Source organism: Erinaceus europaeus, chromosome 8, assembly GCF_950295315.1.
Source record: "Erinaceus europaeus chromosome 8, mEriEur2.1, whole genome shotgun sequence".
In the NCBI taxonomy this organism is placed as follows: Eukaryota; Metazoa; Chordata; class Mammalia; order Eulipotyphla; family Erinaceidae; genus Erinaceus; species Erinaceus europaeus.
The window spans coordinates 6,630,819-6,654,663 of record NC_080169.1 but is presented as its reverse complement, the minus strand read 5'-3'; the positions used below and the strand labels follow the sequence as shown (position 1 = coordinate 6,654,663).

General features: G+C 41.8%; 2 protein-coding genes across 4 annotated transcripts in view; one reads left to right on the top strand and one right to left on the bottom strand.

The window, feature by feature from the left end:
* Positions 1–1,767, top strand: part of NME8 (NME/NM23 family member 8) — a 34,906-nt gene extending 33,139 nt beyond the window's left edge. For both annotated transcript variants that reach the window (XM_060195850.1, XM_060195849.1), the window contains one exon: positions 1,069–1,767. In XM_060195850.1, coding sequence (XP_060051833.1) covers positions 1,069–1,306 — 238 coding nt within the window. In that variant the 3' untranslated portion in view covers positions 1,307–1,767. The remainder of the gene's footprint in view (positions 1–1,068) is intronic.
* SFRP4 (secreted frizzled related protein 4) lies at positions 1,420–23,154 on the bottom strand. Of its 2 annotated transcripts, none has more exons than XM_060195851.1 (6): positions 22,664–23,126; positions 19,990–20,070; positions 19,831–19,896; positions 17,284–17,482; positions 12,805–12,868; positions 1,420–2,908 (listed from the first exon to the last, which is right to left on the bottom strand). In XM_060195851.1, the coding sequence occupies exons 1-6, from the start codon at positions 23,106–23,108 to the stop codon at positions 2,846–2,848; spliced, it is 918 nt and encodes a 305-aa protein (XP_060051834.1). In that variant the 5' UTR covers positions 23,109–23,126; the 3' UTR covers positions 1,420–2,845. The 2 variants fall into 2 exon arrangements, with proteins under 2 accessions (XP_060051834.1, XP_007535295.1); XM_007535233.3 differs by lacking the exon at positions 1,420–2,908 and adding an exon at positions 9,734–10,284 and having other exon boundaries at positions 22,664–23,154.
* Between the last annotated feature and the right edge of the window lie 691 nt (positions 23,155–23,845).

The window sequence follows — 23,845 nt, the reverse complement described above, 5'->3', positions numbered from 1 at the left end:
TTTGCCTTTTCCTCCCTATCTTTTCTATTTTTCTCTGTTTTTCTCTTCTTTTTTCCTTCCTTCCTTCTTTCCCCCTTTATTCCTTTAAGTTAATACATTAATTAAAAAAGAATAAAAGAAATAAACTAAAAGAAACAGAAGTTGGAATCTTTCTTTCAATCTCAGCTCTGTCAGCTTCTTTCCCAGTGCCTCAGTTTCCTTTTCTATAAAATGATAACAATGAGAGTACCTACCTCAGAATTGTGCTGTGAATGCTAAATGATCAATAGATTAAATGTCCTTGGAATATTGCCTGACGTGTATACTTTAGGATTGAACTAGAGGCTGAATGGTGATGTACCTGACGAAGTGCACTTGTTACTATGCACAAGGACCCAGATTCAAGTCTCAAATCTCCACCTGCAGGGGGAAAGTTTCTTCAGTGTTGAGGCAATGCTTCAGGTGTTCTTCTCCCTCCCTCTCAATTTCTCTCTGCCTCTATGGAAAAGAGAAACATACACTAGAGGGGCCAGGATTAGTTATCCAATAAATAAATAAAGATGATTAAAAATAAAAAAACCACTAGAAGTGGCAGATTCATTATTCCATTATCAAGTTCCCTGCTAACTCTGGTGGTAATAATAATAATCAATTAAATAATAGAATTAAACTCCAACATTGCTATAATACAAAAATGATTTTAATATTTTTTATTATCTTTATTGGATAGAGACAACCAGAAATCAAGAGAGTAGGGAGAGATAGAGGGAGAGAGAGAGAGAGAGAAAGAGACACCTGTAACCCTGCTTCACCACTCGCAAAGCTTTCTGCCTGCAGGTGGGGATCAGGGGCTTGAACCTGGGTCCTTGTGCATTGTAACACATGTGCTCAACCAGGTGCGCCACCACCCAGTCCCTAACAATAATTTTGGAAGACGGAAATCTTCTCATTTAAAAAGGTAAACACAAAATGACACTGGTAAGAATGGGTGAATCTCTGGAAGCTTGGTTTTTTGTTTTTTTTTAGCCTTCTAGAGATCTTTATGACTGTAAGTAGCCCAAAGACTACTGAAAGGACTGTTGTTTTCAGGGGTCCATCTCTAGTCATGATGCTGAGGAAGTGGAATGCTATTTTAGACTGGAGACGACTGATGGGTCCTGTAGATCCTATTGAAGCAAAACTCCTGTCGCCAGACTCTATCCGAGCCGTATACGGAAGAAGTATTTTGAAAAATATTGTGCATGGATCATCTAGTCTCATGGAAGCACAGGATACTATTAGTAAAATTTTTAATGAGTTTGTTACTGAGCATCCTGAGGAAAACTAAAGTACTGTACCTCTCTCCTCACTCTTTTCTTTTTGCTTTATTTTTTTTCTGCTTACTACAGTGACTGAGCATAAGACAAGATTGCGCAGAAAACACCACAACTTCCCTCACAATCCTGAATCAAAATTTATTTCTTGCCAGACACACTGTGCTGTTCCTTAACAGCTTTGAGGTTTTGAAGCCAAATCTTGTAGCAAATCTCCCAGGGTTCTGGGAGAGAGTGAGGTGAGTGAGACAGTTTTGGGTTCGCAAGCTACGATCTCAAGTTATTTATGTCATTGCTTTGACAGTGTCCTGCATTCCTCTCCTTCCTCCTCTCCACAAAGTCTTACTCCCACCAACACTAACTCTGCTCTCTTAAGTCACTGGAAGTTGAGAGCCTGCTAATTACCTGTCTATGTTCTATGATAACTCAATGTAACAAAACGTTACAAAGCAGTGAATAAAGACATTCCTTCACACTTTTTAATATGGAGACATTTATTGGGGCAACATATTGGATCCATACTGCTTAGTTGTTAATAGAAAACTTTGTTTAGTCTCCAGGGTTATATCTGGGGCTGGGTGCCAGCACTATGAATCTACTACTCCTGGTGGCCATTTTTTCCTTTTTATTAGACAGGAAGGAGAGAAATTGGCAGAGGAGGAGAAGGAAAGAAGGAGAAAGATAGACACACGCCATCCTGCTTCACTGCTTGTGAATCACTCCCCCGCCCCCGCCCCCGCCCCCGCTCCCGCCCCACACACTGCAGGTGGGGAGCTGGGGGCTCAAACCTGGTTCCTTGCATGGGTCCTTGTGCTTCGTACTATGTAATTAACCGAGTGCACCACCTCCGGGCCCCCTTCATAGAAAACTTGAAACCTTCTTTATTTGGGACAGTGTGGGAAACAGAGTGTAAAATAGTGGCATTTTCCTATCAACCTACTTTTCATCTTTATTTTTGAAGAGCAGGTTCCCAAATGCACAGTTAGCTTGACTCTAGCCGCCAACTAGAAAAAGAGGAAACGGTTTCTTCACCCGTGGGGAATGGAAAATCAGTGTCCAGAGCAATAATGAGAAAGCAATGTGAAAGGGAGAAACATGCACACACCTAAACAAAGCCCCTTAAGGAGAGAAGAGCCCCTCATGCCCTTAGAATTTTCATATAAACATTAAAATCCTTAGGTTGCCATGCAAAGTTTGGACAAGTTGTTGGAACCAGTCCGGCTGTACACACAACATCTAGGGTCTCTCCAGGTCTCTGTCTTTTGTTTCTCTCTGCAGAATGCAAAAGGAGAGGATCTGGTACCTGCCACCCTGAGTTATCATTTCATCTTTTCCCTGGCTTCTAGGCTCTGGTAAACCCATTCAAACTCCAAAGAGTTAGAGATTAGTCCTTTGAGATCCTTCTCTAGGAAATTGCAACACTAGACACACAAATCAAGATGTTCCCCTCTCCTCACAGGAGCTGATATTTAGGGGACCTCTTTTAAATTATATGTGGTGGGTGAGCTTAGAGAACATAATGGTTATTTAAAGAAGCTCCCATACCCAAGGCTTCATCGTCCCAGGTTCAATCTCTCTGCGCCATTCATTATAAGCCAGAGCTGAACAGTGCTCCACTAAAAAAAAAAAAAGGTGTTAGATTGAGGTCAGGACTCTAGTCAGAGGGTGCCCTACCCAGTGAATCTAGTTTCATAGCAACATACATTTTTTTAAAGAAAATTTATCAGTGATTTAATAATGATTAACAAGATTGTAAGATAACGGGGTACAATTTCATACAGTTCCCACTATCAGAGTTCTGTATCCCATCCCCTCCATCAGAAGTTTCCCTATTCTTTATCCCTCTGGGAGTATGGACCCAGGATCATTATGGGGTGCAGAATGAAGGTCTGGCTTCTCTAATTGCTTCTCTGTGGAACATGGATGTTGACAAGTTGATCCATACCCCCCCCCCCTGTTTCTATCCTTCTCTAGTGGGATAGTGTTGTGGGGAGGTGAGGTTCCAGGACACATCAGTGAGGCCAATGAAATCATGGTAGCATCTGCAAACTGGAGCCACTGTATTCTATCATCCCCTTCTTGGATCCCATTTTCTGTGAGCAGTGCAGAAACTTTTCATTTAGCTTTTGAATTTCTCTAAAGGAAATTAACCTATGAATTGTTGCTGAAGTGTTAGGTCTGTAGAGAAGAGTGGTCCAGGGCATTCTACTCTTCCATCTTGCTGATCTTACCTCTTGTCACTTAGTAAACATAGTCAACAAAGAAAACAAACAAAAATCTCCAGTGTTCAATAGCAGGTTACTCACCTCAGAAGTCCAGTGTTTAAAACGATGTTTGAGAATTGTACATGTGAGCAATTCCCTGACTTACTGAATTTTATGGCCTACCAGTGAATTGTAAGTGTCTCTGTCTCTCTCTCTCAGAATGAATTAGGAAAAAAACCTAGGATGAGGCAAATTAAAATCTTCATGTTTCTTCCTTCATAATTCCTACCCCTTCAAATTGAATCCTATCAGTTAATTTTACGTGCTTGAGAATATTTGTGTTTCATTACATAATCATGTTAAGGGGCTTCAAGAATAGTCCAGAACATTAAAAGCTACACAAAATTTTTTTATGTTAATATATTTTACCAGTAGATGGCAGGGCTTGCTCAGTTGTCTATACACGTGCTTTTTTTACTCAAAGACCTTTTTTTTTTTTTTTAAAGCAAGGCAGGAAAGGGCTATTTTTCTTTTTCTAATTGGAAATTCAATGGTTTACTGTACAGTTGTTGACACACGGGTGTCGTTTTTACTTTGCCATGATAGGTATAAATACCCACCCTCACTCTGGGTCATCTGTCACCATCATGTACCAGGACCTCAAAACCCCCTCTCGAAACCCCTCTCTTTGTCCTCCCTCCCAAAGTCCTTTGTTTTGGTGCAATACAGAAAAGCAGTCCAAGTTTTACTTTGTGCTTCCCCTTTCTGTTCTTCTTTCTTTTTTTTTTTTTATATTTTATTTATTTATTTATTTATTCCCTTTTGTTGCCTTTGTTGTTTTATTGTTGTAGTTATTATTGTTGTTGTCGTTGTTGGATAGGACAGAGAGAAATGGAGAGAGGAGGGGAAGACAGAGAGGAGGACCTGCAGACCTGCTTCACCGCCTGTGAAGCGACTCCCCTGCAGGTGGGGAGCCGGGGTTCAAACCGGGATCCTTATGCTGGTCCTTGTGCTTTGCGCCACCTGTGCTTAACCGGATGCGCTACAGCCCGACTCCCCTGTTCTTCTTTCTTAAGTTCTGCCCATCAGTGACATGAGGGTAATAGAATTAGATCTGAACTAGGTCGTCATAAATCTTATAGCCAATGTCCAAAGAGATAAGTATAACTCAACATTAGTTTGGGGGCCTGGCAGTGGCATACCTGACTGAGGACACACATTACCATGTTCAAAGACCAGGGTTTGAACCCCTGCTCCCCACTTGCAGGGAGAAAGTTTCAAGAGCTTTGAAGCAGAGCTGCAGGTACTTCTTATTCTTGCTCCCGCTCTGTCTCTCCCTCCCCTCTCAACTTCTCTCTCTCCCAGCTAATAAAAAAGAAAAAAAAAAAAGGAAAAATGGCTACCAGGAGTGGTGGATTCATTTAGCAGGCACTGAGCCTCAGTGGTAATCTTGGTGGCAATAAAAAAAAAAAAAGAAATTAAAATATAAACAAATAACCTCTTTAGTTGGTGTTAGTATGAGGGGGCTGAATTCAGTGGGTGGGACATAGCAACACAGAATATGCTTATAGGACTGAATTGGCCATGCTTGGAAATAGCATTTTTCCTCCATGGAAGAAAGGTTAGACAAGGCTAGGAAATTGTTCAGGTGCCTGTTAAGTGAGCTGATCTTGAACCTTAGCTGGACTTCAACTAGAGAATACATGTTCTGGCTCACTGTGACTGTCAAAGGTTACAGAGTCAGCTGGGGGACATTTGAAGTTCTAACCTGAGATTTAGGAGTGTAATGAAATTCACAGTGTGGTCGGGCCAGGTGGCGGAGCACCTGGTTGAGTGCACATGTTAGAATGCACAAGGGCCCAGGTTCGAGCCCCAGCTTCTAACCTGCAGGGGGAAAGCTTTGCGAGTGGTGAAGCAGTGCTGCAGGTATATCTCTTGTCTCTCTCCCTCTCTGTCACACCCTTCCCTCTCAATTTCTGCCTGTATCTATCCAATAAATAAATAAGTAAATAAATATCGAGCACTTAAATAATACTTTTATTAAAAAAAGGAAATTCACAGTGTGGAAATATAGGACTAGCTCAAAAGATAGGCAGCAGTGTATCTATCTGAAGAGTGAAAAGATGCTGGGGTTGCATGTGTCATCCTTAATGCCCACCGTGCAGAACAGTTCTCAGCTCTCACTACTGACTGAGTCATCTTTCTTGGCCCCGAAACAAGGCTTTTTGACTGCCCCTCGTTTTTAATCTTATTCCAAAACAGGAGAACCAAAATATTTTGGGGTAGAAGGTGGAAGCTACTATGTTATATCACTCTCTTCTTGGATTGTATTCCCTGCACTCCAAAGCAGAGTAGAAAACAAATTCCCTGAAATCTTCTTGCCTCTGGATGTCATCGGTGCTCACTGGAATGAATCCCTGGATGCTCTTTGCTTGTCTAAACTGTCTCTGAACTTGCTCACCCTTTGGAAGCTATATTGGATGACCTTCAGAACCAGTTTTTTTGCATGCTCTTAAAAAAAATTGACTAAGCAACTGTCCACATGATTTTTTAGCAACTGAAAGTTTTCCATGACATGATCTGTCTTTGAAATCAAGAGAAGACTGAGAATGATTTGTTTTAAACCTATCAGTTTATCCAGAGCAGTTTAGATATCTCTCGATATCATAATGAACTTTTAGTCATAGGACTGAGTTTTTGCTTAGTCTCGTTATATTATTCTAACATTCTAAACTGTGAGATTAGGGACGAGCCCCCAGACTTCATGTGACTTTTATGTCAAATTTAATTGCTAATGTAGTCTGATATCCCCCCTGCTTTTTTTTTTTTTTTTTTTTTTTTAGAGAGAGACAGAGTAAAGCCTACCCTAGCTCTGAAGTTTCCTTCAGTGGAGTGGGGGCTGGGTTCAACCCTGAGTTGTCCATATAACACAATAGCACACTGTCAAAGGGAAATATTTCACCAGCACTGATCCTGATCTTTTTTCTTTTATAAAGTATCAACTGATGTGACCCAGGTTTGTCTTTATAATATTTTTCATATATATATATATATATGTGTGTGTGTGTGTTATATTTTACTATTATAAAATAATAATAATAAAACCCACTGCACTACCACCCAATGGGTTGTATTATTATTACTACTATAAGTATTATTATTATTTGCATGAGGATCCCAGTTTGAGCCCCCTGACTCCCCACCTGCAGGGGTCACTTCACAAGTGGTGAAGCAGGTCTGCAGGTGTCTTTCTCTCCCCCTTTCTGTCTTCCCCTCCTTTCTCAATTTCTCTCTGTCCTATCCAACAACAGTGAGATCAATAACAACAACAATAATAACCACAACAATGATAAAAAAAAAAACAAGCACAACAAAAGGTAAAAAGGTAACAAAAGGTAAAAAAATAGCCTCCAGGAGCAGTGGATTCGTGGTGCAGGCACCGAGCCCCAGCAATAACCCTGGAGGCAAAAATAAAAAAATAAATAAAAATAATATATTTTAGGTTTGGAGGCAAAAGTAAAAAAATAAATAAAAATAATATATTTTAGGTTTGTTCAATTGTAAACTATTCTCTTAAAAATACTGCAGCTAACTATATTCATATATATAGTTATATACATTTTGCACAGTTCAAACCTGTAGAGATAAAATGGCCCATTAAGGACTTTGCTTCTGGTATTCATTGCCTCATTAATTTTTTTTTCTAATATTCTACTACAAGATGACCTCTCATATAGAACACTAAAAATCAGAAAATTTGTAGTTGTGATCAACACTGTTCTCCAATAAATTTGAAGTAAAGCAGAGAAGATACTAAAAAGATGATTAAAACAAAAAAGTTGAGGAGGCTTAGGGATTCAAAGAGTGTATTGAAAACAGAAAAAGTGACAGACATTTTGTTGCTTGGCACTACCATTTTATAGATTATGCTGAAAGTATAGTGGTAAATTTATTTTTAAAAATGTATTTTTGTGTTAGCCAAACTGTGATAAATATGAGGATGTAAGAAGCAGACTCCAATGGCAAGAACCTTAAATTGACCAGGTGTCCTGACACCGCGATCTGATATTAATTCATTACTGTAATTGTTAAACCAAGACCAGGCCACCCATCTGATGGTCAGTGAACAAATGTTGCAAGTTACCAAGACATAGTTGTTCCTGAAAGCTGAGGTACCCCATGCTGGCTAGTTTATCAGTCCAGTCTGCCTGCTATGTTCTTGGTAAATCAACTTTAGACATAAAAGAAATTTGAAATACCTTCTCCAAACTTCTCTTTTTAATTTTTTATTACCTGTCTTTATTTATTGAATAGAGACAGCCAGAAGTCAAGAGGGAAGGATGTAACAGAGAGGAAATAGAGCAGGGAATTTGGGGGCCTGCCTGGTGGCCCACCTGGTTGAGCACACATGTCGCAATGCACAAGGACTCTGGTTGGAGCCCCTGTCCACACTTGCAGGGACTTTGTGAATGGTGAAGCAGTGTTGACAGTGTTTCTTTGTCTCTCTCCTCCTCTAAGAAGCTTGGGCTTTTCCCAGAAATCAAGAAACTATTTATTTGTCTGACTTTTTTGTTGGTCTGTCTTTTTCATCTATCAGTTATTTATCTGTATATCTCTATCCATCTGTCATATACCCATCTGTTAATAGGTTTGCTTGACTCTCTCACCTTTCAGGGGCTTAATCATTCATTCTCCATCTGCCTAGGATACTGGGAGTGTTGAAAATGTTGTTATTGTTGGCCTACAGATGAAGGAATGAGTGTTGCCCAGTGTGAATTATACAGCTAAATATATGTACAGAAAAAAATATGTACAGAATAAAAATATGTACAGAAATATGAGAAGGGGCAAAAAAAATACTGCAGTGAAAGTTGGTATTCAGATACCTAAGATGTCCTGGGAACTGAGTGAGCACAACACCCACAGGTAGTAATAGTACTACTACTACTACTAATAATAATAATAATACTTGAGGGTTAACCAATTGCTGCTTAAATAATAGGAGAAGTAAACTCTGTTGCTGGTTCTTAAAGGGAATATTGTGAAGCATCATGAATGTAAAAGCAGAGCCTCCCAAGGCAGGCTAACCAGAAAGTGAAAGACCACACATTGTCTGCCTATCCGTTTTGTCATCATTATTATTTTGACTGTGACCATTTTCTAGCTAAAAAGAGTAGAAAGACATCTTGGTTAAAAAAAAAAAAAATCCCACTTCTCGCTTTTCTTTTTTCAAAAATTTTTAAAACATTTATTTATTTCCCCTTTTGTTGCCCTTTTTGTTGTTGTTGTTGTTGTAGTTATTATTGTTGTTGATGTCATTTGTTGCCAGATAGGAAAGAGAGAAATGGAGAGAGAAGGACAAGACAGAGAGAGGGCGAGAAAGACACCTGCAGACCTGCTTCACCACCTATGAAGAGACTCCCTTGCAGCTGGGGAGCCGGGGTCTCAAACTGGGATCCTTACGCTGGTCCTTGCGCTTTGGGCCACTTGCGCTGAACCCACTGCACTACCGCCCGACTCTCCATTTCCCACTTTTCTATAATGTTCATAAATCCCCTTTCATCAGAGAAATGCTTCTGTTAATATAGTAAACACAAAAGATTTTGTTATTGTTCATCTGGGCTTCATTGCTCAGGGCTAACTCTTTCAGATATAAAGACAGAAACAGAGGGAGAGAAGGAAAGATACCACAGCACCAAAATTTCCTCCAGCGTGGTGGGGACTGAGCTCAACCTGGGACGCACATTAGCGTGACATATAGCAAGCACCTTCTCTGGGGGAGCTAGCTATCTTGCTAACTACAAAAAAAATTTTTTTTAAAAAAAAAACCACATTCATTTCTTTTGCTTTCCACTACAGAAGCACTCTATGATTTCAGTCACATTTAAAAATATCACTAGCAGTGGAAACCGGGCGGTGGCTCAGTGGGTTGAGCACACATGGCGTGAAGTGCAGGGACCCGCTTAAGGATCCCGGTTCCCCGTGCTCCCCACCTGCAGGGGGTTTGCTTCACGGGTGGTAAGGCGGCTCTGCAGATGTCTGTCTTTCTCTCCCCCTCTCTGTCTTCCCACCTCTGTGGATTTCTCTCTGTCCTATCCAACAACAACAACAGCAATAATAACAACAACAATGATAAACAACAAGGGCAACAAAAGGGGAAAATATAAAAATAAAATCTAATATATATATAGATATCACTAGCAGTCTCACAACACAAGTCAAACTGAACTCCTAGAATTCTTAAGTAGCTTTTTCGGGTTAGGGCATTTATTTGACAATGTACACATTAGGTTAAATTGCAAGAACAAAAGTGTCTTTTCCTCAAATAGAAATTTTGTAATGTATGGCCACAGGCCACTCTGAATGTACTTAAACAGCAGCTCTACTAGTATCTACCATACCAGAAGGCACACCTATGACTATGGCTTGTGGTGGCTTAAAATGAAGAGAAAAATGAAGCAAATTCTCAAGAACAGTGCTGCAAGATGTGTCCATAAAAACTACTGGACTTATTAAGGCAAGTGGTGTGCAGGGTTCCTCAGGCAGGCTGGGCAATTCCCGTCTTCATCCTCAGGAAGAAGTCTCCATTCCAGAAAGCATTTTGCTCACACTCTTTTGGGACTTGCTCTCTTCTGAGCACTTCTAGCTTTAATGTTCTGCTTGGGGGTGGCTGGTTTGGGAGCAGCTGACTTTCCCTTTGGTTTGGGAGGATTACTTCGACTGGTACGTCCGGCTGTGCGCTTCTTATCCTGTGACGTCCTTTGTTCTTGAAGCCGCCCTTCCCACTGCTAGGAGGCAATAAGTAAATTTGACTGTGAAACGGTGTTTATACCTTTGGACCCTGAAGCCGGTATTGTAACGAATACACTTTCTGTTGTAGTTTATTAATCACGACTACAATCAGAAGTGCTGTTATGTGTTGTTGGGGAGTTATATGCTAAGAAATTTGGAAAATGTTTGATATATGGTGAGGTCTTGACATATATTCAGTTTCATTGAATCTCACTCGAGGCTTCCTAGCTGAACACCCTTGTCATGGCCAGGAAATGAGGTCATCTGTAGAAGATCACAGTTTATTTGAAGAAGGTTGTACACTATTCGTAGATCACTCTCAGTCTATACACTACTGGTTGTACACTACTGATAAATGCCAGAGCTGACATTCAGTTTCATCAGTCTGACAGTTTTCTCCTTCAGCCCAACAACATAGCATTCCACACAACAAAGTCTTTTAAAACAATCTAAAAGCAGAAATGTATCCAATCTCATTGAGAACTCAGAGGGTCTCCTACCAGATTCATTCAAGTTATACTCAAAGGAAGGCAGAAGCCCTTCCCACATCTAATAATCTACACATTAGCAGCCATTAACTGATTAACTGATGTATGTCATCCAAGATAGTGCTTTCCTTGGTGGAAAAGGCTTAACTATTCCGACTAAAATGCCATTCTTCAATATTTACATGTAATTAAAAAAAAAAAGATGAATCCACTTGAGTAGATAATGCTTTTCATTAAACCAATGCCCCAACTTTGTAAAAGTATATTTTACTCAACTAAAAGTTTGAGCACAATTGTTGACCAGGCAATATTCCAGGAACAGTAAATGCAGTGCAATGAATAGCACTATCCTCACATTCCTAGGGTCCAAATTTAGTCTGCTTTAAAATAATAAACAGAGCATTGTAATTGCTATTACATGATGACATTTGCAAATTCTTACTGGAATATATTTGGAGTATTTTCTGCTAAAGTGAAGAGGTTATACAAATCATCACTCTTGAAAGCTTTCTTTCTCCTAACACCCTTGGGTGTTTTAGTGGACTTTTCTATATACCCAACTCATTACAGTCGCATGAAAACCAGGTAGTTCCTGTTGCAAAAGACTCTAGGGAAGGAGAGAATGGGATCGGATGAAGGGAAAATGGGGTCCTGGTATATGATGGGGAAAGGGACTCTAGCTTGGTGTAGCAACTGTCTCCCAGACACTTATAAAGGAGGATGAAGGATGTTCTTGTGTCCCAAAGACTGTACTGTAAGCCATGAAACCCCCTACTGAAAAAAATAAATAAATAAGAGCGCTGCTGTGTGGCTCATGATATTATAGCTCTGATGTAAAGGCAGTATTTGGTTCTTTTTACTCAAAAGTGCACTGAGAAGACTGTGTTGAAATCATCCTCTCCAGGGCCTGTGAAATGACTCAGATAGTGTGCTGCTTTGCTATGTGAGTGCCCAAGGCCTAAGCCTAGTACCCATTGTACTGAAAAAGACTTCAGAGCTGTGGGGTCTCTCTCTCTCTCTCTCTCTCTCTCTCTCTCTGAGTACACAAGGACCCAGGTTGGAAGCCCCAGTCCCCACCTGCAGGGGGAAAGTTTTATAGGTGGTTAAGCTGGCCGGCAGGTTTCTCTCTTTCTCTGTCTCTCTCCCTCGCTATCACCCCTTCCCTTTCAATTTCTGGCTGTCTCTATCCAATAAATAAATAAATAAATAAATAAATAAATAAATAAATAAAATAGAAAGGGGGGAAGAGGGAGAGAAGGAAAGAGATTACTGTCTCCAAATAATAAGTAACAATATATACATTCCCTTGGAATAAGAGATTTTGTTCACATAAGCTATCAGACCATAAGAAGTAGCAATACTTTTCTGAACTTGAAAGCACACCATCTCCTGAAAATATCTAAACTTAAAAAATTGTTTATGTTTTAACTATTTGACTTAATTATTCGTATTCTAACAGAGACAGAGAAATGAGGCAAGCGTTGGGAGAGAGAAAGCTGTCTGAAGCTTGCATCAGCACTTCATAGAGCTTCCCCCCTGCAGGTGGAGGGCCAGGGGCTTGAAACTGGGTCCTTGCACATGGCAACTTGTGTGTTTTACTGGTTGTGCCAGCACCCCAGCCACCCCCTCCTCATTTAAACTTTTTTTTTTAAAAGGAAAGATGATATTTTAGAAATTTAAAACCACTGGCCAGATTTCCTTAGTTTTGGTGTCAAAATATCTGCAGCAAACACAAGTAAATGGTGTAATATAACAAAGGTCAAAAACAAACAAACAAGAACACCAAATCTAAGTTAGTATGGACATAACTAGCACATCAGTCTTGAAGGTAACCAAGTTATCTTTAGTATTAAATTTAAGTTTCTGATTTAAAAAATTCAAGTAATAGTATCTATCTTCTTAATTATGCTCTCTCCTTATCAGGGGGGCTAATGGCTTACAACACAGTTGTTGGTAGATGGGCAGAATTTCTCTATAGAATTTCTCACACACTGAAATGTATAGTCACTGTGTAGTAATTATACTTACAATAGATCTTTTGCTGAGTTGTTCTCTCCACTTTTCAACTACACAATTTTCAAGAAGCATCATCCTAAAAAGGGAGTATATCTTAATAAGCCATCTCTGATTACTTATGCAAAAGGTTTAAAAATACAAAAAAAAATACATAAACATATCCAGTTACACTTAACCATAGGACATAACCTATGTACCCCACCATTTTATTATATAGGTAGTACTTACGTATATTAAGTGATGCTATATATTTTCTCATTGTACTATGTGTCTATAACTAGAACAATTAAAATACAGCAGCTGGGAGTCGGGCTGTAGTGCAGCGGGCTAAGTGCAGGTGGCGCAAAGCACAAGGACCGGCATAAGGATCCCGGTTCAAACCCCGGCTCCCCACCTGCAGGGGAGTCGCTTCCCAGGCGGTGAAGCAGGTCTGCAGGTGTCTGTCTTTCTTTCCCCCTCTCTGTCTTCCCCTCCTCTCTCCATTTATCTCTGTCCTATCCAACAAAGACAACAACAATAATAACTACAACAATAAAACAACAGGGGCAACAAAAGGGAATAAATAAAATAAATATAAAAAAATTTAAAAAAAATACAGCAGCTATCTAATACTATGGATATCTTTGGATATGTATGATAAGTTTAACCATTTCTCTACTGATTAGCCACCCATTTTTCGGTTAGCTATTACCCCCCAGTGCTGCACTGAATGTCCCTTTCACACTTCTGAAAGCAGCACTAATGAATTTAAGAGATAATTTTAAAGGGTTTCCAATGCATAGTGTCAAATTATCTTGGAAATGATTGAATGGTTTATTTAATTTATTCACATTAAGATCTAGGCAAAAATGATACAGTCTTCATTCATTCAGTTTTCCAAGAGAAACAAGACATTAGTAGAACAACTTAAAAGCTAAGAGCACAAATCTGGAGGCATAGTATGGGTATGGCCCTAAGTAATAATAATTTTTGAACATGGAAATCTATTTAATATATTTTGAATAATATATCATACAAATACATCAAATAATATATATCATTTTGAAATGAGGTGGTTTCAAAAATGGTTTTTGGTTTTTGTTTTATAGTTTAGAGAAGTGGTGTTGGCCTGTATCCAGAAAAAAACCAGATAAACACTAGGTAGAGAACCCAAGGTTGGTCCATTACATAAAAATAGGTATTTTGTGGGGGTCGGGCGGTAGTGCAGCGGGTCAGGCGCACGTGGCACGTGACCGGCATAAGTACCCCGGTTCGAGCCCCCAGCTCCTCACCTGCAGGAGAGTCGCTTCACAGGCGGTGAAGCGGGTCTACAGGTGTCTTTCTTTCCCCCTTTCTGTCTTACCCTCCTCTCTCCATTTCTCTCTGTCCTATCCAACAACGAACGACATTAACAACAATAAGAACCGCAACAAGGCTACAACAACAAGGGCAACAAAAGGAGAAAAAAAAGTGGCCTTCAGGAGCAGTGGATTCATGATGCAGGCACTGAACCCCAGCAATAACCCTGGAGGCAAAAAAATAGGTATTTTGCACGTGAACTGTATTTTAGCAAGCTATGGAGTATGCTTGTGCAGAAGTATTTGATTTTTTTTTTATACCATGTAGGACATGATTGGTATATAAAATGATACCAAAGAAACAGATGTGGAAAAAAAAGGCGCTATTAATTAGAAATATGTGTATGTATGTATGTGAGTTTCTGTGTGCTTTTGTGTGTTACACTGGCCAACAAATAGCGTAAGCCAAAGTGCATGGGAAAACACGTAGATCCGTAGCCTCAAGTCTCTAATGGCCATTTTAGAGGTATTATATATATATAAATAATTCAGTATGTGAGGGACTAGAGAGATAGTCTAATCACGTGGTGCTGCACCTGGCTGAGTACAAATGCTACAGTGTACAAGGATCCAGATTCAAGCCCCCAGTCCCCACTGCCGGGGGAAAGCTTTACAGGTTTAGTTTACAGGTTTCTCTCTGTCTCTCTCCTTCTCTATCTCCCCTTCCTTCTCAATTTCTGGATGTCTCCAATAAATAAATAAAGACGAAAAAATGTAAAGAGAGAGAGTCCCTCTCGCCAGGTAGGACGCTTGCTGTGGCCCAAGTTTGGTCCTGGCATTGCATGAAGAATGCCACAGTACTAGAAATACCTCTGCTTCTGGGGGCCAGTTAGCGGTGCACCAGGTTGAGCGCACATGCTACAGTGCGCAAGGATCTAGGTTCGAGCCCCTGGTCCCCACCTGCAAGGGGAAAGCTTTGCAAGTGGTGAAGCAGGGTTGCAGGTGTCTCTCTGTCTCTCTCCCTCACTATCTCTCCTTCTCCATTTCTAACTGTCTCTATCAAAAATAAAGATAATAAAAAATTATATAAAAAAAGAAATATCTCTGGTTCTGTGATCTCTCATATTCTCTTTCTGCCCGTATAAATGAAAAAGGAGTGAAATGTCTCATGCGTGAGGTCCCGGCTTCATACACATGAGAAAAAAAAAAAGGAAACAAGGCCTGGTGGTAGCAAACCCTGCAGACCTTGTGCACCGTCATGCATGAGGACCCAGGTTCAAGCCTGAGTTCTTACTTGCAGGCGGAATGTTTCATCAGTGGTGGAACAATGCTGCAGGTGTCCCTTTTTCTCACCCTCTGCCTCTCTATTTCTCTCTCCCCTCCCTCTCTATTTCTCTCTCCCCTCCCTCTCTATTTCTCTCTCCCCTCCCTTTCTATTTCTCTATCCATCTATCTATCTCTATGCCTCTCTTTGCCTCCAGAGTTATCGTTGGGGCTTGGGGCTTGCACTACAAATCTATGGCTCCAGGCAACTTCTTTTTTTTTTTTTTTTTTGATAGGACAGAGAGAACTTGCGAGGGAAGGGGAAGAGGGGAGAGGTGGTGGCGCACCAGGTTGAGTGCACACGTCATAATGTTCAAGAACCCAGGTTCAAGCCCCTGGTCCCCACTTGCAGGGGGAAAGCTTTGCAAGGGATGAAGTAGTGTTGCAGGTGTCTCTCTCTCTCTCCCCTTCACTTTCAATTTCTAACGGCCTCTATCCAATAAATAAAAATAATAAAAATATTTTTTAGAAAAGAAGAGGGAGAGAGAGAGAGAGACCTGCAGAACTGCTTCACTGCTTGTGAAACGACACCCCCCCCCTCAGGTGGGGAGCCAGGGTCTGGAACCAGGATGCTTGTGCTTCATACTGTGTGTGCTTAACCTGCTTCCCTCTCTATTTATCTCTGTCTCTGTCAGACAAAAGAAAGAAAAACTTGGCTGTGGGGAGCAGTGGCATCATCATGCAGGCACCTTAGCCCCAGTAGTGATCCTGGTTGCAAAAAAAAAAAAAAGAGAGAGAGAGAGACTGATAATTTAAAGAGCAATGAAATGGAGTTTTATGGATTAATTTCAATTAATCACATTTATTTTCTTAAGTCTGCAAGGAATTAGTTGATATATATAAGCTGTAAAATCCAAGCAGGGCATCTATTAAAACCACTTTTTAAAAAAGTGCAGTGGTCCGGGAGGTGGTGCAATGGATAAGGCATTGGACTCTCAAGCATGAGGTCCTAAGTTCTATCTATCTATCTATCTTATCTATCTAATGGCAGCACATTTACCAGAGTGATATCTGGTTCTTTCTCTCAATCATTTCTCTTGAATCAATAAATAAAATCTTAAAAAAAATAAACTGCTACCAGGGTTCTCACTGTGGTTTGGTGCCTGTATGAAGAATTAACCGCTACCGGTGATCATTTCCCCCCTTTCCTTTTGTATTCTGTGTTTTGTTTTTTAATTGGATAGGACAGAGAGAAATTCAGGGAGGAGGGGAAGATAGAGAGGAAAGGAAAGATAGACACCTGCAGACCTGCTTCACTGCCTGTGAAGTGACCCCTGCCCCTGCTGGTAGAGGCTCGAGCAGGGGCTCGAACCGGCATCCTTGCATGGGTCCTTGCACTTCGTACTCTGTGTGCTTAACCCGGTGCACCACCGTCCGGCCCCCTTATTCTCAGTTTTTGTAGTGACAGAGAGAAACTGGAAAAGAAAGGAAGAAAGAGGGACAACTACAGCACTGTTTTACTGTTCATGAAACTTGCCTTTGCAAGTGGAGACTCATGGCTTGAACCTGATCCTTCCTAGAGTAATGTGTGCGCTCTAGTGGGTGCACGGTCACCTGCCCTCCTGAAGCGGCATTCAAAAAAAAAAAAAAAAAAACAACCAACGTGATAGATGGGCATGAACTCGGGACTGTGTGCATGAGATAACACTGAGCAGGCCCCTTGCTCGCCCAGTGCTAACCCTCGTGCTCTTGTGAGGTGCCACACTTTGAACCCGGGGCCTCATACAGAGAAGGCATACCTTCTGACAAAGAAATGAACTCCCACTCCTTAACAGAACCTTCTCAAGGAAGTCCTACTTGTGCCTGTGTGTGTGTGTGTGTGTGTGTTTACACCATGATTACTACTGTTCTCACAGGCAGCGTACAGTGTCTTTTACTTCCATAGGCCTACCGTGAGCGCCACTCGTAACACATGATGAGGACATCTTGATGGGGCAGGATGTGAGGGCACTGGCAGGATGAATTCGTGATGAGTGGGACTTGAGTTTGAGGGATCGGTGATGAAGATTTGAAGATCTCTTTGACATCCACAACGGTTGTTACTTCATGACAGCCGCTCCTCTGCACAGCTTTTATTTTGGCATGAATAACTACAATTTAAAAATGGATAGAAGTGCTGTTGAGGTCTTCGGGGGGGAAAAAAAAAAACAAAAAACAGAGATGATGTATTCATGCCAACTCCTGCGTCTCTCTTAAGGGATCCCTCCTGTAATTATGGTTATGTCCACGCTGCCCAAATGAAGGCAGGAAGCCCACACAATCATATGCTAAATGTAAGGCCTCCCATATTGTCAGTGTTGTCTTAAAAGTCCTGATTCATGTTGCAAAATGTAAAAGAACTGACAAGGATGGGGGCCAGGTTGTGGTGCACCTGGTTAAGCACACATGTTACAATGCACAAGGACCCAGGTTCGAGTCCCCAGTCCCCACCGACAGGGACAAAGCTTCACAAGCGGTAAAGCAGGGCTGTGGATGTCTCTCCTCCTCTCTATATCCCTCTTCCTCAAAATTTCTGACTGTCTCTACCCAATAACTAAATAAAGATAATTTAAAAAAAAAAAAGAATTGACAAGCAGACTTGCTGTAGGTTCTGCCTTTGGGTTACTAAATGATTCTTATCTGGTCATAGATGGAATCTGAGCAAAGAAGTTCAGTAGATTCTTTTCATCTCTAAAATCCTATAAAAATAATAATTCTGATTTTCTTCTTTCTTTTTTTGGCAAAAGCATATCAGAACATTTGGTTACATGGACTTTCAATAAAAATGCAGAAACAAATATTTGTTATACTTTGCATCATGATTATTTGAAGTGAGAATCATATATTCTTCAATTTGGAGGTCATCTTAAATCTTTTAAAGTTCACCCAATCATCCGTTGCTTTATTTCAGAGGAAGATCACTGAAGTTAAACTCATTTTTCACAGACTGTATTTGTCAAGTCCATGGAAAGAGGGGTAGGATTGGTATTCCAGCTAGCTATTGGGTTTGACCTTTCTTCAGATTCAGGATTTGTAATCCCTTGTTATTACTGCCTCCCATAAATTTATTTTCAACCTATTAAGGATATGCCTCAGATGCCCTTTTTGGAAAGTTGTTTATGAAGAGCCAACGAATGAAAACAGAAAATAATTTCATCATTAAAGTAGTTATGAGGCAATGACACCCCAGAGAGCAGCAGGGCAGCAAAATTTTGTTTAGTAACTACAGCTGAAGAGTGTCAGAGGAGCAACTAAATAGTGTGTGTGACCACTAACTATGAAAAATAACTTTAAAACAAACACACAGAAAAGTGCTGCCACCAAAGATGGTGTACTTTTGTGGCTGAATAGCCCACATAAGCTAAGCATAATTCTCAATCTAACAAGGTAAGGAAGAGGTGAACTTTCCCACTTACATTTTACTATGACTTTCCTACTTTGGTGTTAGATGTGTACAATATAAAGTTTATTAGCATATATTACATAAAATTCTTGTTATAGAAGTGCAAGTTAGAAATAAAATGAATATTACAGCATTGGATTGTTTCATCAGAAATAGCTTAAGAAATGCAAAAAATAGGGGCACCAAATGGTGGCATAATCAGTTAAATGCAAATATCATCCAGCCCCCACCTGCGGGGGGGACGCTTCACAAGCAGTAAAGCAGGTCTGCAGATGTCTGTCTTCTGTCTTTCTCTTTCCCTCTCTATCTCCCGTCCTCTCTCAATTTACCTCTGTCCTATCAAGTATAATAGAAAGGGGAAAAAAAGGAAAGAAGGGCCAACAGGTGCAGTGGATTCACAGTGCTGGTACCAAGGCTCATCAATAACTCTAGAAACAAGAGAGAGAGAGAGAGAGAGAGAAGTGCAAAGAAATATAAAATAGTCCAAATTTAAAGCAGCATATCTTCGATTAAATTTACTTTCAGCAATACATTTTCTTAAAAGCATTCCAGATAGCATTGATGACTTATGCAAAGAGCTATATTGACTGGTCATTTAAAATTAAGGAAAGGAAGGCATCTGAAACTCCGTCAGTACTCACGCAGTGAGAGAGTCTTGGTGACTGACACATTCTCACACTTTCCTTAGATGTTACATGCTCGTAGTTATTTGTAAGTAAAAAGATACATAAGCAGATTTTACTTCCTGGACTCTGGGATCAAATCCATGCATCACTGTCCTATCTTTGGCGCAACAATGAAACCTCAGGAAGATTCAGTGGGGTGTTCTCCCCTGGACAAGAAAGCACCCTCACCAAGACATACAATGATGACATCAGACTTGTGATCGGACTCATTTCTGTTTGGCACTTGTTCAAGTGTCAGCCAGAATTCAAATAATCAGCTAGAAGAATTATCAAACTCCCCCCTCTTTTATTTCCTTTTTACTTTAGTGATTCTCAGGCCTGACTTTGAAACATATCAAGTCCCAAAATGAATATTCATTCGGTAACTTACCATAGCTGTAGTTTTTACTTAGATATGTTGCCAGAGTTGGCTTCACTTTTCTGCACTTGCACCGATCTAAAGAAGACAGAACGTAGGAAAGGTCTCAGAAATTACTCTGGAGAGACTGAGAGAGAGAGTGAGAGAGAGACTTGAGGAGATACAACTCACCAGGGTTTAGGCGTTTGCAGTCGACATCAAGAGGCCTTTCGTGCACCATCATGTCTGGTGTGATATCTATCCACTTCACGTCTGAAACAAACACAGAATCACTTCTATTCATACAGTCAGAATAAAATAATCTGATACATAAACTAACAGGGCTTTTACAGTAGTATTCAGTAGCCATAGCAGACAACTTCTTTTCTGTAGAAATCCATAGGCTTTAAGAGAAAAGACTTACAGGGCCAGGGGGTGATGCACCTGGTAAAGTGCTCACATTACAGTGTGCAAGGACCCAGGTTCAAGCCCCCCAGCTCCCACCTGCGAGGGGGGCTTCATGAATAGTGAAGCAGGACTGCAGGTGTCTCTCTCCCTCTCTCCCTCCCTTTCCCTTATGCTGGTCCTTGCGCTTCACGCCATGTGCGCTGAACTCTCTGTGCTACTGCTCGACTCCCTCTCCCTCCCTTTTCAGTTTCTCTGTGTATATCCAAAAATAAAGGAAGGAAGGAAGGAAGGAAGGAAGGAAGGAAGGGAGGGAGGGAGGGAGGGAGGAAGACAGAAAGACTTTGAAATAAGACTTTGTCTGCCCAGTACAAATTGACTTAAATACACATCCATTTAACATGGCTGATAGATGAAAGTCAGACTGGGTAAATTTCATCACTCCCTGCCAGATCCACTTAAAAATATGGATTTCTGGGGGCTGGGCAGTAGCGCAGCAGGTTATGTGCATATGGTGCAAAGCGCAGGGACCCCCGTAAGGATCCCAGTTTGAGTCCCCAGCTCCCTACCTTCAGGGGGTCATTTCACAAGTGGTAAAGCAGATCATCAGGTGTCTGTCTTTCTCTTCTCCTCTCTATCTTCCCCTCCTCTCTCTATTTCTCTCTGTCCTATCCAATAAGGACAGCTATGACAACAATAACAACTACAACAAGCGCAACAACAAGGGCAACAAAGTGGGGGGAAAAATAGCCTCCAGGAGCAGTGGATTCATAGGGCAGGCACTGAACCCCAGCAATAACCCTGGAGGCAAAAAAACAAAAACAAAAACAAAACTAGAAAGCTTGTCCTAGATGATGGGCGATAGTGTAGGCACTAAGCCCCAGCAATAACCCTGGAGGCAAAAAAAAACAAAACAAAAAAACATGGATTTCTAAAAACAAACTGACAGTTTACACTGAAAACAGTCAGAATATCCCTAAATTCCCAATTCACATTTTGCAGAAATATTCCAGTCACCGAGCTACAAATGTTAGGTAGCTTCAAAAGTATAACCTTCTAGTAATGTATATGAGATAAGCAATACACTTTTTTTTCTACAACTGTTCATTAGAGATAAGTTTTTTTTTTTCTTTCACTTTTCTAGTCTTCCTTCATGCTTTGCTCAAAAGTCTGAAGATGTTACTTCGGAGATCTCATTAAGACAACACTTCTCAAATGCACAGTGATCTGGGTCAGAAACAGAAGGACAAAAAAACCTCCTAGATTTCATTCAAAGAAGTAGATTTAAATCTGCTCCTTCTTCCTAGAAAAGCAACAAAACAACCCTAGTGAAAATAAGGAGGTAGAAGTTGAGGTTCAGTTAACTTAGATGCCCCAGATGTTGGCTCCTGGTCATTGACCATAAAACAAACACTACAATTCCTTAGGGCAAATACATTTGCAAACTGTGGTCTGGGTGGGACATGATGACAGATACTGCATTTTCATAAAGAGGTATCATGAAAAGGGAGAATTTTGTTGGGATTGTTTAAAGGATAAAATGTCTCATGTAAAGGGCTTAATACTGGCTTCAATGTACCGGAATTGCTAAATACCTGTTTGTTTGCTGGTGCTGGTGCTGTTGCTGCTATTATTATGACCACATATAACCAAGTGCCCCACCCCAATAAAATCCTTTGTAAGCAAATCTCCCCACTCCGTTCAGATAATTGTCTCTAAATTAAACACGGTGTTCTTCCTTACAGCTCCAAATTCCTGTAAGAAGCACAGACATTTCCAGAAGTAAAGACTTTCCCCACCCCTTCCCACATCCTCCAGCCCTCGAAGTGGGATGGGGACAGATCACTGCAAGTGGGATGGGGACAGATCACTGCTGGCAGCTATAGGAGTGGCCAAGAGGCCAAGAACAAGAACATCTAGTCTATCTTTCCCTTTCCTTTCCTTTCCTTTCCTCTTTCTTTCTTTTTTTTTTTTTACTTAAGGTTCATTTTTTTGTTTATTTTATTATTATTTTGGATAGAGACAGAGAGAAATTGAGAGGGAAGGAGAAAGGGGCCAGGTGATAGCACACCTGGTTGAGCGCACGTTACACTACTCAGGGATCTGAGTTTGAGCCCCTAGTCCCCACCTGCAGGCGGAAAGTTTTGAGAGTTGTGAAGCAGTGTTGCTGGTGTCTCTCTGTCTCCCTCTCCCTCTCCATCTCCCCCCTACCTTCTTGATTCACGGTTGTCTCTATCAAGTAAATAAAGATAATTTTAAAAAGTTAAAGAGAGGGAAGGGGGAGACAGAGTTATACACCTGCAACACTGCGTATGAAGCTTCCCCTCCCCACAGGTTTTGAACCTGGGTCCTTACACAGTGCAATGTGTCCTCTCAAACGGGTGCGCCACCACCCGGCCCCTAGAAAAATGAGTGTGTTTCCTGGCCCCACTCCCACTTGGGGTCTTTGCTTTGACCTCACCCTCTGGGAGCTCGGTAACGATGGCCTCGGGTGAGATGCACACCCCGCGGTCATAGACGGGCAGCTCGTCGCAGGCCAGGCTCTCGGGCCAGCTGTGGTTGTACATCTGCACGAGGGGCTCGCAGTCGTCGCGCGCACGCTGGCACACGGACTTGCAGGGCTTGATGGGGTCGTGCAGGAACTCCAGGGCGCAGATGGGCGCGTACATGGCGCAGAGGAAAAAGCGCAGCACCGCGCTGCAGTTGGCGTCCACCAGCTCCTCGTACTGCTCGATGGCCAGGATGGCATTTTCCTGCGTGCTGTGGTGCAGGTGGTTGGGCATCCGCGTGATGTTCCAGGGCATGTGGCGACACATGGGGATGCGCACCGCCTCGCAGGGCGCCCCGCGCACGCCCAGCGCCAGGCGCAGCCCCAGACACAGCGCCACCAGCCTGGAGAGCAGCATGGCGCTGCCCTGGCAGAGACCTCGCAGGCAGACGGGACGGGGTGCTCGTCCTCTCCCGCTCTCGCCGTCAGTCTCCCAGCGAAATCGCCTCTCTCTCTTGCTTCCCTTTCTCCCAGGCTGACGTCCTTTGGGGGCCCCCGGAGAGGGTCTCTGCTCCAACTCCACCGCCTCGTTGCCCAAGGAGTAAAAGCGACAGCCTCAGAGTTGCAAGCCCGCGAGGGCAGCTGCAGCGCAGGACCCGCCAACTCCGGGGGCAGCCAGCCATGGTCCTTGCGGGACCCTATTTATCCCTCCCGACACCCTCCTGACGTGGGCTCTCAGCGCTCCCGTGGCAACTGCAGGCGCGGCGGACTCCCCCTCGGCTGACCCACCCCCAGCTCAGTCTTTGCAGAAGCAGTGACATCATCTCCTCCGGGCAGAAGCCCAGGGCTGAATTCCTGCATTCCTAAAGTCCCTTCTTAAACGTCTGGCTCGTCTTTTTACTTTGCACTAAGGAAAAAAAAAAAAAAAAAAAAAAAAAAAAAAAAAAAAGACTAGCAATCGTTTTGAAGATTGGATCAAGAGAAAGAAAAATACCTTTTTGAATCAAGATTGACCTTTGCGTTATAGGTTGCCCAAGTTTAGAGTCTCTGTGTGTGTGTGTGCGTGTGCGTGTGCGTGTGCGTGTGCGTGTGTGTGTTGGGGTGGGCGGTGAAGGATGGACACTTCTGCAGCCCTTTCATTCTGAAACGCACTTG

Excerpts from the sequence above, each read along its gene's own strand:
- SFRP4 (XM_007535233.3), bottom strand. The coding sequence starts at position 23,108 with ATGCTGCTCTCCAGGCTGGTGGCGCTGTGTCTGGGGCTGCGCCTGGCG. Across the intron at positions 20,071-22,663 it reads CGTTACCGAGCTCCCAGAGG|ACGTGAAGTGGATAGATATC; the intron begins GTGAGGTCAAAG and ends TGTTTGTTTCAG. Across the intron at positions 10,285-12,804 it reads AACTCAGCAAAAGATCTATT|CAGTGGGAAGGGCGGCTTCA; the intron begins GTAAGTATAATT and ends ATTGCCTCCTAG.